At 39.2% G+C, this 17145-nt stretch overlaps 1 protein-coding gene across 1 annotated transcript; it reads right to left on the bottom strand.

Annotated features, from left to right (window-relative positions):
* Positions 1-3139: 3139 nt before the first annotated feature.
* LOC100542400 (protein-glutamine gamma-glutamyltransferase 6-like) lies at positions 3140-16649 on the bottom strand. Its single transcript, XM_019622251.2, has 13 exons — positions 16559-16649; positions 15480-15653; positions 14285-14524; positions 11908-12026; positions 11164-11292; positions 10881-11061; positions 10515-10650; positions 8712-8815; positions 8386-8628; positions 6826-7143; positions 5784-5947; positions 4747-4871; positions 3140-3778 (listed from the first exon to the last, which is right to left on the bottom strand). The coding sequence occupies exons 1-13, from the start codon at positions 16647-16649 to the stop codon at positions 3628-3630; spliced, it is 2175 nt and encodes a 724-aa protein (XP_019477796.2). The 3' UTR covers positions 3140-3627.
* Between the last annotated feature and the right edge of the window lie 496 nt (positions 16650-17145).

Genomic DNA, 17145 nt, shown 5'->3' with positions numbered 1-17145 from the left:
TATGGGGTCTGGAGGCCATCAAATGACCTTTGTGAGGCCATTGATCAGTTTGGTATCATAAGGGGGTTAGAGCCCAGCATTTCTGTATGGCAGTTTGATGCTTGCATCTCTATCCAACAAAGCTGCTGAGGCACTGTGTAGAGCAGTTAATGGATGCGGTTTAAAAAAAAATAGAATAGCTTCTTTTTCTACTTTTCTGTTACACGAGTTAAAAAACAAAACAAAAAGCAACAACCAACATACCATTCCAGATACATTATATCAAATAAATACTTTTTGAATAGATTAATCAATAAATGCATATAACCTAATAAGTGCTAATTTTCCAAGAACTATGAGATATAATTTATCCTATTTCTGCAGCAAATGTCACTTATCTGTATTGGAAGAGTGATGATTGGAGCAATCAAGCTATGGTTTATTTTTTATCTTTTTTTAATCTTTTTTCTTTTTTTTTTTTTAAACTCTTACCAGCCATAAGGTTTCTTTCTTCTTTTCCACACTTGGGTAGTTGAGGCTATGGCTACAAAAGCGTGCAGCAACTTTCTGAATCCTCTCCCACCAGCATAAGTAATGAAAGGCTTAGGGGTACTGACCCCACTAAATAAGCTACAGCTTATATAAAGCAGGGTGTGACCTGTGGTTACAAGTTATTGTTGTTTTAGTAATATCCTACATAAGCATCTATTTAGGGCTGATTTAATTGCACAATATTGGATCTAATTATGGCTATTTAAAACTGGTGAATGGCTGAGGAAGGATTATAATCAGTATCCTGGTGTCTTCTCTACTAAGGGAAGAAAACATTCCAGACTCGATCAAACAAAAAAAAATAAAGGTCTTTAAGGAGTCAGTGGAAAGTTACATGATTCTATGATTCTGAGTTGGAAGGGATCTTTAAAGACAATCTGGCCCAACTCCCTGCAGTGAACAGGGACACTCACAGCTCCTTCAGTGCTCAGAGCCCGTCCAGCCTGACCCTGAATGCCTGCAGGGATGGGGCACCCACCTCATCTCTCTGCAATCTGTGCAAGTGCCTCCGACCCAACTTCATTGTGGTCAGATGTGTTTGTGTCAGCTTACATTTCTGGAGACTGCATGAGCAGAAGGCCAGATACAGATGAATATCATGTACATATTCTACAACATGGAATGTACAGTAATCTGCACAGATTTGTAATGTCACTGTAACTCAGTAGCATGACTTTGCATAGCATAATCAATTTATGAAAAAGACAGACCTGCCTGAAGGTCTTAGGCATAACTTTGTATAACCGAGTCTTTCTTGGAGGCATACTGACCCTTGATTTTTCTCATTATTTGTTCCTAACGTGCTTGTCTGTAATGTGTGTTTCTTACATTAGAAGCCATACAACCCACTGGGAGGGTATGATTACACAGTCACCTATGCATCAGAAGTTTCTATGAAGAATAGGGGATTGATTAGTGTCTGCCTTTACTTTTACTCATTTTTTGTTTATAGTTTGGCATTCTTAGTACTTCTGCGTAATTTCTCTGTAGCTGTTTGGCGTGGTGTCTTGAGCTGGACTCGGGAGGAAGCTGCAGAGCATCACTTTTTCTGCCATAAGCTCTACCCATGTAATTACAGACACTTCTCTGCTCTTTAAGCTGTCATGTTCTTTTGTCCTGCATCTCATGCCAGGACTTATCTAGAAACGTGCCCTGCCAATTTGTCCCAAGAGGATGTTGTGCACCATTAATTGCACACTTTCAATGGACTATGATAGGTTAGGAGCAAGAAGGATAGTGGGGAAAAAGAGTGATCCCTTATTTTCCTTGCCTCAATGCTTCTACCTTGTGCCTTTTTTAATGTCTCTTCTGTTTTCTTTTGTTTTCAGATCCATATCAAGATTGCATGCAACCAAAAAGGCAAATCAATTGTCTGCAGCTTAAATTTGTATTGAAAAGATCCAAACTAAACCCAGGTAGTAATAACAATTGAGTGAGCGCCATATTTTTTAGCCATCCCTAGAGAGGCTTGAGGGCTTGTTTGCACTTGGATTGATGCAATCCCAGATACATGTACAGACTGGGAGTAGGACTTGAGAGCAGCCATGTGGTGAAGGAGTAAGGGATCCTGATGGACAAAAAGCTGAATGTGAGCCAATAGTGTGCACTTGCAGCCTGGAAGACCCATGTATCCTGGGCTGCATCAACAGAGAGCTGGCAGTGAGCAAGGAGGGGATTGTCCCCATCTTTCTGACCTTGTGAGGTCCCATTTGCAGTACTGCATCCAGATATGGGGCCCCAGTGTAGGAGGGATGTGGACCTGTTGGAGTGGGTTCAGAGGAGGGCTATGAAGATGTTCAGAGGGCTGCAGCACCTCTCCTGTGAAGACAGGCTGAGGGAGTTGAGCTTGTTCAGCTTGGAGAAGAGAAGGCTGTGGAGTGACCTCATTGTGGTCCTCCAGTACATGAAGGGAGCTTATAGGCAAGAGAGAGACTTTTTTTTTTCCACATGGTGACAGGACTAGGGGTCAAGGGCTTTAATCTAAAAGAGGGGGCATTTAGATTGGAATTTAGATTGGATGTTAGGAAGAAAGTTTGTGTTCAGAGAGTGGTGAGACACAAGAACGGATCTCCCAGAGAGGTGGTGGGTACCCATCACTGGAGTAGTTCAAGGCCAGGTTGGATGGGGCCATGGGCAGCCTGAGCTGGTGGGTGGCAACTTTGCCTACAGCAGAGGGTTAGAACTGGTGATCTTTAAGGTCCCCTCCAATCTAAGCCATTCTATGACTCCATTTGAAAGTGTGGTTTGGGTGAGACCTGATACCTGGCATTGATAGGATCAGGAACTCTCAAAAGAGACATCTGTATGCAAACACTGTGACAGAAGTGTGGAGCAGGTTCTGCCTGTGGACAAGTTGCGTTTGGAAGATTTGATGATAAATATGTTCTTTGTGTCTGGTGACCATACAGTGGTGGAAAAAAAAGTGTTAGTTACCTCGTGTTACTGAGCTTTTATATTAATTCAAGTCTCTTCCTGTGCTTCATGCTGCCTGGGAGTTGGTCGCATTACTGAGTTGAATATGTATGTGAATTGTCTGCTCCGTTGCAGGCCTGTGCCCACAGGCCATGGGAAGACTGCTTTCATAGTCTTTGTTGGCTTTTTTCCCCATTCACAAAGTCACAGGTATTGCTAGATGCTGAACAATGGAGGAAGAGATCCACTTGTAATGTAAGAAGCTTGTTAAATATAGAAAAGAAGCTTTCCTCAGTCTTGTGATTTCTCATAATATTTTCACGTAATGTATGTTTCGTTACAAAAGAATACAGTTATTTTAATAGCTTTTATTTATTGCTGGTAACTAGAATGAGATTATGAAGAGATTGCATTAATTATTTGATGGAAAAGTCAAAATCTGAAGCTTAATGCAATCAGTAGATTTAATATAACAGTGAATCTATCTATACAAGGAAAGAAGGTTTATTTCTCTAGATGTCATGACAAAAAGAAAAAAGGAAGTACAGTTAGAGACTAAATAATGAAGTGCTGTAAAAGCAGAGAACTTAATTCTATTGTAATATGAGAGATGATCACTGTTCCCTATTTGAAGAAGAAAGTCCTGTTGTGATAATGCTGAAATAGGAGACTGACTCCATCATGTTATGCACGTGCTACTGCAATGGTTACAAAGCCCTTAACATGTGAAAATTTGTCACAAGAGAAGTCTACTTGCAGCTGTAAGGGCCCAGTCCTGCGGGGTGTGAATTCAAAATAAATTCTTGATCTCTCCCTTGGTGCCAGTCGTGCTAGACTGAAAACAAAACAAAAAATAATTTCATTCAGACATGTATTGTCTTTTCCTGAGATTCCCAAGAAGCAGAACTGCACGATAGCTGGGACACCAATGGGTTACTGAAGACCCAGTGCTGTGTTCAGTGAGTTATATGGGGTTTTGGGCAGAGTGAGAGGACAGTACTGCAGTTTAGTCTAGAACAGAATGATGAAGGTTTGAATCTCTACTTCATGCTTCTGTGTTAGAACTGGATACAAGTTTGGATAGTCAGCACAGAAAGTTGGAATAGGAAGACTGATGTTAAAGGTCTGTTGATGATGCTTGACTCGTATCCGTTTTGCCAGTAATATGGTTATATATTTTTCTCCTGATGGCCAGAAATTATTTTCCATATTTTATGAGTTATGTCCAAATATTTCCAGAGCCACAGAAAGTCTGGCTGTATTATAAAACAAGCTTTAGGTAATTAATACTCAACACTGAGTGAATTTGTTTAAAAAATAAAGCGTCCAAGGATTGGGGTAAAAAAAAGGTAATAGAACACTTCTGCTCATAGTTTTGAAAAGACAGTTTTCTCCTACTTGGAAGTAGAGCAGAGCAACTTCTTTTTGGGCTGAAACAAAGGAAGCTAAGACGCTATCCTATTTATTTACTCTAGCTCAGATTTACTTTAGTACTACAGGGGTATTGTAGATAAAAAGCCAAACAGTGAAAGAAGTAACAGAGACAAAAGAATGTGTGCACATGCTTTCCCAAGAAGGCTGTTAGCAGTTTTTAGTTCTTGAAGAAGTTCTTAGGTAGCAAGATAATACATGGTTGAGAAATCATTCATTCTCAGTATGTATTTATTTGGTAGCATTTTGGTGTTAATAAATAGAATATTTATTACACAGCAATGAGAATTTACATTATTATTTTTTTTTTTAACTGAGAAACTAACCATGCAATTGATCATGCACTGAGTAAATGCAACAGCTTTCACTTACTGTATCTTGACCCGTTGATTCATCAAAGTCACCAGCAGTACACAGCGGTCCACAGGTTCAGGGAGTGGATTGGCATAGGAGATCTCTATAGTTGCAGCTTTGTTCACTACAACCCGGCGAGGAATCTAAATGACAAAGACACTTTTCCCATTATTCACTTATACTTTTCTCAGTTGAACTGTAAGGAGAGCATCTCTTTATATTTGAAGATGAATGAGATATTGATAGGAGTACTGGAATTTAACACATAGTTGGTATGCTTTCCTAATACTTGAAGCTGGATTTGGATTAGCTAAATAGTGCTATAGAATCATTAAGGTTAGAAAAGACTTCCAAGGTCATCTAGTCCAACCATCCATCTACCTCCAATATTGCCCACTAACCCATGTCCCTAAGTACCACATCTACCCTTTCCTTAAATGCCCCCAGGGACAATAACTCCATCACTTCCCTGGGCAGCTTGTACCACTGCATCACTGTTCTTTTTGAGAAGAAATTCTCCCTTTTGAGCTGCATACAATGTTGTCTTTTTTTTTTTTATACCACTTCAGTGAAATAGAGCACTGATTACATAGACATATCATTAAATCTGTCTGATATTTGGGTTGGTGTTTTTTTAGGGCACGTAATTAATTTGGTTAAATTGTTAAAACTATATAAACTGGCCCTGATGTAGATTAGAATTCAGGGTTTAGCTCTACTCTGGGAGAAGTCAAAATTGTTTGAAGGCAATCTGAACACTTGCTAATAGCTGGAATAAATATGGAACAGAAAAAATTTCTGTAAAATCAAAGCAGTGGAATGTGACTGGGAAAGAAGAATGGTAACAAAGCAGATTCAAAGTGGCCTCTCTCATACACTGCCATTTTGAGAAAACATACTTTCTCAGATTAAGCAGGCAAACTTTTAGAATAACAGCTGGAACTGCAGTCCAATTTCATGCATTTATCCTCAAATTCTCATTTTAAGTACTGAGCTTCAGGAAGGCCCTTTAGTTCTTTCTGTCTATTTAGGGTATCAGTAAGGGAATTGTTTACCTTAATGATAATGTTTGTGTCCTCTAAAATGATTGTCTTCTCCACCAGCAGCTTAACCCCATTCATGTGCATGACTTCACATAAAGCAGTAACCTGGATCCTTTTGTCAGTAGTCAAGTTTTTCCCATAGTAAGCATAAGGGATCTTTAACTGGATATGTTTCTCTGCAATTCAAACATGTAGGGACTATTACATTCTGAAAGAATACTAAAGAAAAGTGAGTGTTTGAAATTATGGAAGAGAGCAGAAGATAAGACAGCAGGGGTCTATATATTTCTTCCTTGTGCGGCCAGTTGTACACTTCCTTCTACTGCAGAGTCTTTTTTTTCTGCTTTAAAGAGCTCATTTCACCCTTACAGTTTGGAATGGAAGATTTTGGCCTGAAGCAGAATCTTCTTATCTGCATTTCACTGGATTTCTGTCCCTGTGAGTTTTTACTAGTTATGGAGAGAACAAATAGTTATATGCCTATATCCTATTTGTTTACTTCAGTCAAGAAGAAAGCCTGTTCAAGAGATCTTTTTCAAGCATTCTAGTCAGCTGTTTTTTGTCTTAGTCCTAATATTTTTCTGCTATGTATAGGGTGTGTGTATGAGAAAGGAGGGGAGCCCCTGGAGATTAAAAAGATCTTTATACAACAGGCTTCTTAATTCCTTGTTAGAGTAAAGTGTGTTCCTATATGTATTGTATTGATCATGGGCACACATATCATAGAACTGTTTGAGTTGGGAGGGACCCTGGAAGGTCCAACTCCCCTGCAATAAACAGGGACATTGTGTTGTTTCTGGTGCTCTAATATAGATTCCTTCTTTATAACAACTCATGAGACCTTCACTTCCCAGTTGAACTACTGCAAGTTTTTAAAGGGAAAAATATCGTGTAAAATTTGTCATAAACAGTGCTACTGGGAGATGGAATAAGTCAATGTACTGTAAGACTGATATGGACATTATATCAATGTTTCTTCCTTCTGTTTGCCTTCAGGTCATTTTAATGGCTAAGAAGAGCTGTAGAAATGCTCCTTGGGGTTATCAGAAGTTACCTTGCTTAGAACCAAGATCCACAGAGGTGTTTGCTTTCAGGATCTCTGCCACTGCTCTCCTAGTGTACAGTACACTTGACGCACTGATGTCCACTTTCACAGTCTTGTGGTCAGTGGATAGGTTATTGAGAATTAAGATGAGGTTAATGTCTTTGCCAAACACTGGAGGTTCAGCCAGCTTGAACTTCCCAGAGATCCCAGGGTTTCTCACTGAGTCTGAAAGTCTTTCATGTGGGGAAGCGGTGTGTCCTTCTGTGATGTGTGATCCAAATATCTTGGCCAAGGCCTTCTTGTAAACTCTTCTTTCTTCAGAAGAGCCTGGTTAAACGAGAACCGAGTAAAATTCATACTTTTTTTTTTTTTTTTGTGCCACTGGGCCTCCTCTATGTAAAAGCTATCAGAATGACAAAGAGTCTCAGCTTTATACTGTCTAGAAATATGAAATACTTGAAAGTTCCTCATATTTTTAATAGTCTTTTTCTTTTTTCTCATAAAAGTAATAAACATAATGTACTAAGGTGAATAAGTTACTGAAATGAAATATCATGCATTTGTTGGTGGATTTTTTTGAAAATGCAAGATTTCTTTTTCAGAATATGCAGTAGTGTTGTAGGTGTCACTGCTAATCTGATGATAAACAGCCTCTGTATTAAAGGTGGTTGCGCTAAAACCTTGCAGAGGGAAGTGCTGAAATACAGCCACTGATTCTGAACAGCAAGCTGTAACTCTTATTTAAAGACATATCTCCCTTCAGAAATTAGGCATCTAAAAATATTCCTGCAAACGTGCTATATAGCTAAGCGGATTTTAACAGTTGCTGTTTCATTTTCTTAAGTACAGATGAATGACACTTTCTACCTTTCCTGTTTCCCAACTGTTTTGTTTTCAGAATCCAATACTCTGAAGACTGTGTCTACAGAGAGTGCAAACACATAACAGCTGGTTAGCTGATGGCTGGATGTCAAAGTAGAAGCACAAGAGAGCATAGTTTGGTGAATAAGTCAGACAGGAAGGCTGAGTCACCACTCATGGGAGCAGGGTAAAATGGGGTCTTCAAAAAGAAAAATTGAAGAGTTGGAATGGACACAGTAGAGTTTCTTTGAGAGAAACTGAGTGTGTGGTCATTTGGGGAATAGATGTCTAGAATTAGAAGACTGGTTTAAGGTATTTGATTAAAGCCTTGGTGGTTGTCCTCACCCCTCTGCAAGGTAAATGAAATGCTACTATTTACTAATCTAACAACTTCCATTACTACAATCAGTGGACTCTAAGACTTCTTATGAAAATTTGCATTTTTCTGCCTCTGAAACTCAGAGCTCTGTTTTTTGTATATATTTCATTTTGTAATTTTGTGTGAGAGACTGAAGTATGTTTAGTGTCTGTCATAGTAAGGATGCTAGCAAGTACACAAAAACAAAAATATAATACTTGCTGTATTAGGAAAATAGTCTGACAACAGAAATATTTCTCAGATTCCTTCAGAAAATACCCAAGCTAAACAGGCTACCCATCCTATCACCAGGAGTTCAGAAAGGCATAAATTATGATAACAAACACTACCTTCTGGATATTTGTAGTTATAAGTGATGTCCACACGGGAATTACTGCCAACAGCTTTGGTGCTGATAAACCTGCCAATTATTTCAGTATCACAATAAACTCTTTTCTTAGTTCCATCATTGTATACAATCCATCTGTTGCAATCGGCATTCACCTCTGTGTACACAAATAAGGTGTCGTAATCCAGGTCTACATCACCTTCTTTGATGGCTACAACAGATGCAGGCCCGCACTGGAATAATCCTAAGGCATAAAAAAAAAAAAGTGTCAGACTTGATTAATCGTACTCAGTTTGGAAAAGGAACGTTAAGTCATTACACTGTTACCTTTGCTTTGTTCCTGTGGAGTCGCATCTAAAACCTGCCATCCATTGTATCGTGCTCCCAGATCTGGGCGAATGAACCAGCTTTCATTCCAGACATGATAATCCCTAGAGACAGAGTACAATGTCTAGAAAGCATAGTAATATAGAGACATATAGGCTCACAGATTGAAAGGTGTAGGGAATTGGTTTTTTTTGTTTTTGTTTTTTTTTGTTTTTTAAATTGTGTAAGACATGACATAAGTTATCTGTTTACAGCAGCTCACTGCTTTCTATGAGGTACAGATTTACTGCCTGCTGTTGAGTTGTAGGCCTCTGTAATAAAAAGAGAACAAAAGCAGTGAGTATGTGGAACTGAACAGCTTACTTTGGGGGTAACAGGAAAGATTTAGGCCTTGGATATGGACAGTGTTTGGGGATTGAGCTCAGTAACCTTCAAATGTGAGGGCTACAAGTTAAAAAGAAACTTGGGACAGCTATACTCAAATTATTCATAACATTAAATAGTTCATCTGTAGTTGTGTGCAGCAGGAAGTGATTAGAAAAAATCTAGGAACAGCGTGTGATCAGAGTGATCCTTCCCCTGATGTACCCATCTAGTTTCTAGCAGTCAGAAAATTAGGGACTTTCTGAACTAGAAGTAACATTGAAGAGGAGAACCTTCCTTGACCTGCTAGCCACTACTTTTTTTTTTTTTTTAAATTGATATCCTGAGGGATAGCATTGACCATCTTAGCCACAAAGGCACACTACTGGCTTATGGTCAACCTGGTGTCCACCAGGACACCTAGGTCCTTCTCTACAGAACTCTCTTCCAGCAGGTCAGCCCCCAACCCGTACTGATGCATGCAGTTATTCCTCCCCAGGTGTAGGACCCTACAGTTGCCCGTGTTGAACCTTGTAAGGTTCGTCTTTATCTAATTCTCTAGCCTCTCCTGGTCTTGTTGAATGGCAGCACAACCTTCTGCTGTGTCAGCCATTCCTCCCAGCTTTGTATCATCAGCAGACATTCCGTCCCTTCATCCAGGTCACCAATGAATATGTTGAACAAGACTAGACCCAGTGCCAACTACAGGCCTTCAAGTAGGCTCAGCACCATTGATCACAAACCTCCAAGCTCTGCCAATCAGCCAGGTCTCAATCCACCTCACTGCTCATCTATTTCATGCTTCCTAAGCTTATCTAGAAGGATGTTCTGGGAGACAGTGTCAAAAGCCCTGCTGAAGTCAAGATAGACAACATCTACTGCCCTCTGCTCATTTATCCAGGCAGTCACAATATCACAGAATGCTAGCGAATGATCAAGCATGATTCTCCCTTGCTGAATCTGTGTTTACTTCTCCTGATAACCTTATTTTCTTCCACTTGCAAATTGTATTTGAATTATCTCTTATTTTTGCCCTGTAAAGTGAAAGGCTATCTAAAGGAGTGCTGGAAATCTTACTGGGGAGGCTCTTATGTCCCTAAGGGTATGACATTGGAAGCTGAGAAACAGAGGCTTTGAATGTGTGGTGAAAGAAAGTTATTGTAGCAGTAAACTAGTTAAGAATGTGGAAGGCGCAGAGTCGTGTTATCACAAACAGGTTGCTTAAGAGTTAATAAGTAAGAGACTTTGAATCTGGTACATTGTCAGTGGAAGCATTTTACATTTTTATGAAAGTTGCAATTAGTTTGAAGTATGGGACTGAAAAAAAAATGTGTGTTTTGGATTTTTTTTGTTTGTTTGAAGTAAATGTTTCCCCAAAACAATGGAATATAGTTTTACATGACATTCTAACTGCTTGGAGATGCAAAAACTTATATTTACCATGTGGAATCCTTGCTGATATTAAGACTTTTTCCAGAGCTGTCGTAGTACTTATCAATGCTCAGATTTCTATCCACGTCATGGGCAGAGTTAAAATTGGAAACCAAACGAGTTGGGATCCCCAAACACCTCAGAACTGAAATACATTAAAAACAAACAAACAAACACAAAAAAAAAAACAACACTTTTGTAATAGATTATAATAGATCATGTGTCTGAGATTTATCTCAATCAAAATATTTGATTCTTCAGGATGCCTTCAAAGCACTGTTCCTCTTTATAGAATTAACTGCTTTGTAGGTCTGAAAAAACCCGAGGTCACGAAGTGCCTCTGTTTCACCACAGTCCTTTACTCTCAATGCTTACCTGTACACATCACACCTGCAAACACCCAGCACTGGCCGTATTGAACAGGCCTATAGTTATCTTGACGCCATTTCTCGAGGATTACTACGCTGCCATCCCATCTGGATGGATTCTCATGTGAATGGAAATTTCCTTGCCACTTTCCCAGGAGAACTCCATTATCGTTATCGTTTCCATTGATCTAAAAATGGACAGAACAGGCAAAAGCAGTTGTGTGTAATATACCATATATAGGGCAACTAATGCATTCTGCTTTTTATAGAGTAAGTTGTCCATTTCTTACCATAGAACTGATGACTCGGCCCACATATTTAGGGTCTCCTCTTCGAGCTACATCAACAACTGGATCCTGACGATAGTATAGACTCAGATCAAGCATGGTGAGACAGGTGTTTAGGAGTTGATCTTGAAACTGATAAGGTAGGAGAAATTTTTAAGAAAATAGTTACTCTAACATGATCAGAGCAGATTTCACTACAGTTCCTCCTTTCTGAGGTATTCCAGACCAAAGATTATAGGGACAGTGAGGCATAAAGTCAGTGTGCAATTCAGACTACAATATTGGCTAAAGCCAAGGATATCTAAACAAACCATGAGTTTGGCATAGTGCCTTTGTCCATCAGGAGAAATGACTTCTGTAAAACTACAACTGGCAAGCTTATTCTGTCTGCAGTTACTGGATTCCCTGGAATTATGTCAGTGTCATTTCTGGCCGGTTGTAATTTCATTAAAAACAATGGGTATCTTGCAGCCCCATGAGAATATTTTCATTTGTACTGTGGATGCTCTGCTCACAGATAAGCTCTATAAATGTATTTGGAGCACACAGTACTTGTAGAAGTCAACACTAGCTGCAGTGCTGTGCTAAGCTCTCAAGCCAAAGTCATGCTAGACACACAGTGAGCACACCACAAGCAGAGCCAGCCAGGTTTGTCCAGTTTGCATATAAATATGTATTACTTATCAAAGAAGCAAACAATGGTAAGTTAAAATGATATTGGAGACAAATGAACTTTCTGCAGCTTACCTGTCCATAGTACCATCCTCTTGCTTCAATGTACTTTGCATTGCCCACAAAGATAATTCCATTTTCATTTAGAACATATTCCTGTCTCTCATTTTCATTAGCAATGTAGACATCATCACCTGAAAACCAAGTTGTACATGCTTTTACACTTAAAATGGGGAAAACTTGCAACCTTTGAAAAATATTTCTATCATTATCTAAAGTGTGGAACTAACTTTACTATTTGGAAAACCACATCTCAATGTTATAACTCCCTGGACATGTGCAGTTCAGTAAAAATTCCTTGTTATTGTATATGTCCTGGTGGAAGGGGGGAAAAAAAAAAAAAGGCATGTTATTACTGTGACTATTTTCCTCAATTTTAGTATAGCCTTTTTGTATTATACAAATGTTGCCTGTCTTTATGTTTCAATTTTGTGAGGAAGATGAAAAAAAATCCCAGCTGGCTCTCTGGAGTTCTATGCTTTGTTAGAGTAGTTAGAAAAGACATTTGAAAATAATCATGCAAATAATATTTTCCTTTATTTTCCAGTCACGATCATCTTGTTTTAAAAGTCTCAAACAAAGATCTCTACTTGCCTGATCCAAACAACTATCAGAATGTTATTAGGAGAGCCTGTTGAACTGTTCTCTTTGATTGCATTGCTACTCACTAGTTGCCCTACTCTGACACGGTGCGTAGCTTCTGCAGGAGCATTGGCTTCCCACAGATTTTTAGGTTGATTTGTTCTCTCCTTATGTAGTACTATCTGCTTGGCTCTGTTTAATATCATAATATTGAAAATTATTTTCAGAAACTTCAGGATTTAAGAAAATATTTATAAAAGTTTTCTGTTCTATTGAGTCAACTTTTTTACCTTCCTAAGGGAACTTCCCTTCCCTTCCTTCCTGCAAGTAAAAAGATTATGTCAGAATATCGGAATGGCTGAGGCTGCAAGTATCTTGGAGAGATTTCCTTTTATTAAAGTTTCGTAAAGACATTTAATATTAAAACATCATTTCGTACATGAATTAATAATTAATAATTATTGTTAATTTTACCATTCTTAGAAGATGGAATTTCCTGTTTCCAAATTCTGTATCTATTTTAGAAATGCAGTCTGTGAAATTAATTGCTTCCTGTTGGGTAAACTAAAAATTTTAAGTAGTTTTTTTTCCTATCCAAAAGGCTTTTTGTGTTTTCAGTCACAGTAGTAACACTGCTCTGAACATGTTATACTCCTGTTCAGGAATGTTACTTCCTGTTCAAGAATGACTAACTGAAAGAATAGCCCAAGTGAGGCCACATTAACTTTTTGTGCAGTGTTATTAATTATACATCTGAGGAGGTATTTCCTCTTATGCAGTTTAAGATTGCATTTGTCGTTTCAGGGACATTTTACTGTGGTTCTCATCATTTGACCTGTAAGTACTTCCATATCCCTCACGATTTCTATTTGAACCTTGACTGCTTTAAGTATTCATTTACTGATATTACATGTATGAATTAATTCCTGTCTTTTCCAGCTTAATGACTAAGCTCCTATGTGGAAATGTATCTACAGACAGTCATTTGCAGGGAACATAATTTTTCTATTTCCTTTTACTATGGCACTTCCTATAGTGGTAATGTATCCTCAAATTGAATCTGTTCCTGTCTCTCAGGAGCAGCAACTTATTTAGCCACATCGTACTTGAATGATACTTGTTTTTTTTAGCAGTGGTCATAGCATGGTCAGGTAAATCTGGAGGGCTTTTCTGCAAAATCATTAGTTTTAAATTATAAGGACATTGCTTACTTTATCATCTGGCAACAATTTCTCTATTTCTCTTGTCTTACAGGCTCTCTTAACCTTAGAGTGATATAGTTTAATGCTAATCCAGGTTTCTGTCATGGATTTGCAAAATCTGAGTTTGGGAATTTGCATTTCTTCTGCAGCACGCTGAGGCTGCAGAAATTAAAAATGGGAGCAGCAAGAGAAGGCCCTTTTCAACCCATTATGAAGATGTGGGAAGTACCAATCTTCACATTAGTCCTCTATCAGTTTTTATAAGGATTGTTTGGGCTACTATCTCTGCAGATAACATGTACAAGAGCAGTATTGCATTGATTTTGGTGTGAGTTACTGTATGCTTTATTTTCTGAAATGTACATGTGCAAACGAAAGCCTGTTAGTTTCTCATCTACAGAATATGTGATCTGCTCAGTCCTGAAGACAGTCTATAGTCATTCCATAGAGCACATTTCATTAAAGAGGTGAGAGAAGTGGTGCGTTTTTAATGTAGTGAAACAAGATCTGTGAATGCATAGCTGAGATATAGCAACCCAAAGAAAGGCAGCTTGAAGGAGCAAGCTAATAGATCAGTTTCATTCAAGAGAAAAGTCATCAGTACCTACCTGGGCACCAAGGATTGAAAAGAATCACAAACTGCCCCAGGAATCTGGAGAAGATCTTGTTTCCTGAGTTTACCTGGAGGAAGAGATTGTATCGTCCAATGATGGCATTAGCTGGGCTAGATATTATAAAGGTCATATGTCCAGACTCACTGGGTCCCTGGGCAGCACTCCAGCCACTTGCTCCCACCTCAGAGAGGTTAAATACAGCCCTTGTACGATGAGATTCTGAGGGGGCTGGTCCTGCCAGAAAGATGAGGCAATTAGTTTACATTCTAAAAGGTTACTTTAGTATTAACCTCACACTTAGGCTACAAAGGAACATATTGTGGGGGGAAGAAGTGTTAGAAATGCACAAAGAAAAATTGAATCTCTAAGCATAATAGTAAGTTGGCAAAATAGAAAGGAGAAACACCATCCAGAGAGACCTGGATGCACTCAAGAATTGGATATATGAGATTCTTATGAGGTTTAACAAGGTCAAGTGTAAGTTGCCTCAACTTGGGTTGAGGCAAACCTGGATACACACACAGAGTAGCGTCTGTCTGCTCTGAGAGCAGACCTGCTGGAGAAGGACTTGGGAGTCCTGGTGGATGAAAAGCTAGACGTGAGCCAGCAGTGTGTGCTTGCAGCCTGGAAGGCCAATAGCATCCTGGGCGGCATCAACAGAGGGCTGGCTGTGAGCAAGGAGGTGATTGTCCCCGTCTATTCTGCCCTCATGCCACCTGCAGTATTGCATCCAGGCCTGTGGTCCCCAGTGTAGGAGAGATGTGGAGATGTTGGAGTGGGTCTGGAGGAGGGCGACGAAGATGCTCAGAGGGCTGCAGTGCCTCTCCTGTGAAGACTGGCTGAGGGAGTTGGGCTTTTTCAACTTGGAGAAAAAAAGGCTCCAGGGAAACCTCATTGTGGCCCTCCAGTACATGAATGGAGCTTACAGGCAAAAAGGGGACCAAATGTTTGCACGGTCTGATACTTTAAACTCTTTAATAGCTTTAAACTCTCCAGAGGCATTCAAGACTGGGTTGAATGGGGCTCTGGGCCCTGATCTGGTGGGTGGCAACCAGCCCACAACAGGGGGTTGGAACTGGATGATCTTTAAAGTCCCCTCCAATCTGAGCCATTCTGTGATAATAAGGGGAAGGTAGAAGGAATAGTGCTTACAGCTGAGTAAGTGTGGAGTAATCTAAGGGAGCATTACCTATTTCAGTGACAAAAGCTAGGCTCTCCTCAGGGTTCTTTTGTCTGTTGAAGTACAGAGTAATAGTGAAGGGTTGTCCACGCCTCACGGTCAGCTCAGTGTTGGCATATCTGTCAGTATGGTGTGCGCTTGCATTTACTGAAGGCTGCCAGCTAATATGTGTTGGTTTCAGTTCTGTAAATTAAGAGAAAATATTAAGAAGCTGACAGCATGAGAAGAACTCATTTCCTGCCAAGTAGAATGACGAGATTGGCAAGAGCAGTTATCTTTTATTGGAAGAAGGACAGATAAAGAGCAGATGATCAACTAAATTGATGAAGTCTAGTTGTTAATAACAGAAAAATTGTGCTTGTATTTTGTTACTGGGCAGTCATACACCGAGATCACAAATACTTCCTAGTACCTATATACAGGTTTTATGCTGTTTTATGACTGAAAAATTTATGGAAGCAAATCACAGTCTTTTCAAAGTCAGTACCAATAGTGGCTACTATCCACTCTACAATTTTCAACATGTATGTTTTAATTTTCCAGAAATGTCTGTTAGGATGTCTGTCTTACCTTTCCTGCTTACATTTTGGACTAGAGTATGGAAAGATGCATAGTGAGAGATGATCTGTCTTGAATTAATGAATAAGAAATATTTGTGGACGCATTAGCAGTATCTAAAGGGGGAACTGTAAGAAATAAGGAAGACAAACTCACTAGAAGGGTCTGTTGTGATAGGACAAGGGAAAATGGTTTCAAATCAAAGGAGGAGATATTTAGATTGAATATAAGCAATATGGTTTTTTTACAGTAAGGACAGTGAGGGACTGACACAGGTTTCCCAGAGATGAGGTAATGGATGCCCCATCCCTGGAGACACTCAGAGTCAGGCTGGAGGGGGTTTGAGCTCCTGCTCAAACTGTGGGTGTCTCTTCATTGCAGGGAGTAGGACCAGGCCTTTAAAGATTCCTTTCAGCTCAAACGATTCGATAATACACTGGATCTTTTGACACAGAAAGTCATCTGGCTAAGTTTAGCACTGTCCAAAATTACAAGCGGATGGTTGGGATTACTGTTCTAGCAGGTTTTACCTTCATCATGTCCTAGAGTAATTCTGATGACTTTTAATGTGCTTGGAGTTCTTTGATAACAAGTGTCCCCCTTCACACATACTCTTATCATAGTCTATTGTATAAAATCCACAAAGCAGTGTTTGCCACCCTAAAAGCTATACTAGCATCGAAGCATATGTGCTTAATGAATACGTGCATTATGTACGTAAACATATATATACTATACTAGTATAAAAGCAAGTATGTATATGATTCTCCTAGCAGGAATGTTTTCCCTTCTCTTGCTCATGCTTCAGTGCAACTCTCAGAGTGGGAAAGGATGGATTAAGGCCTGTGGCACAAGGCCGTATTATGGTTGAGATCTTCAGACAAGCTTCCAGTTCTGTCTCATACCATATAGCACAGCAACAAAATACTAAGTCAGATCTGAAACAATATAGCTGCACCTTAGAATACGATCGACATACAAACTTTGAAGAAAGATTAAGAGCAAAATCTACCTTAATCTGTCAAAAAAAATAATAATAATAATAATAATTAAATTCAAGAGAAAAGGGTATTTTGTTTGTAGTCTGAGATCACAGAGAAGTAATGTGAGTAAGCAT

Source organism: Meleagris gallopavo, chromosome 22, assembly GCF_000146605.3.
Source record: "Meleagris gallopavo isolate NT-WF06-2002-E0010 breed Aviagen turkey brand Nicholas breeding stock chromosome 22, Turkey_5.1, whole genome shotgun sequence".
In the NCBI taxonomy this organism is placed as follows: Eukaryota; Metazoa; Chordata; class Aves; order Galliformes; family Phasianidae; genus Meleagris; species Meleagris gallopavo.
The sequence above is the reverse complement of the archived record's forward strand: the minus strand, read 5'-3'. Positions and strand labels throughout refer to the sequence as shown.

Coding starts and splice junctions, on each gene's coding strand:
- LOC100542400 (XM_019622251.2), bottom strand. CDS start 16,649: ATGATAAGAGTATGTGTGAAGGGGGACACTTGTTATCAAAGAACTCCA. Junction 12,027..14,284: donor TTTCAATCCTTGGTGCCCAG/GTAGGTACTGAT, acceptor CTTGGTTTTCAG/GTGATGATGTCTACATTGCT. Junction 8,816..10,514: donor ATCAGCAAGGATTCCACATG/GTAAATATAAGT, acceptor CTCTGTCTCTAG/GGATTATCATGTCTGGAATG.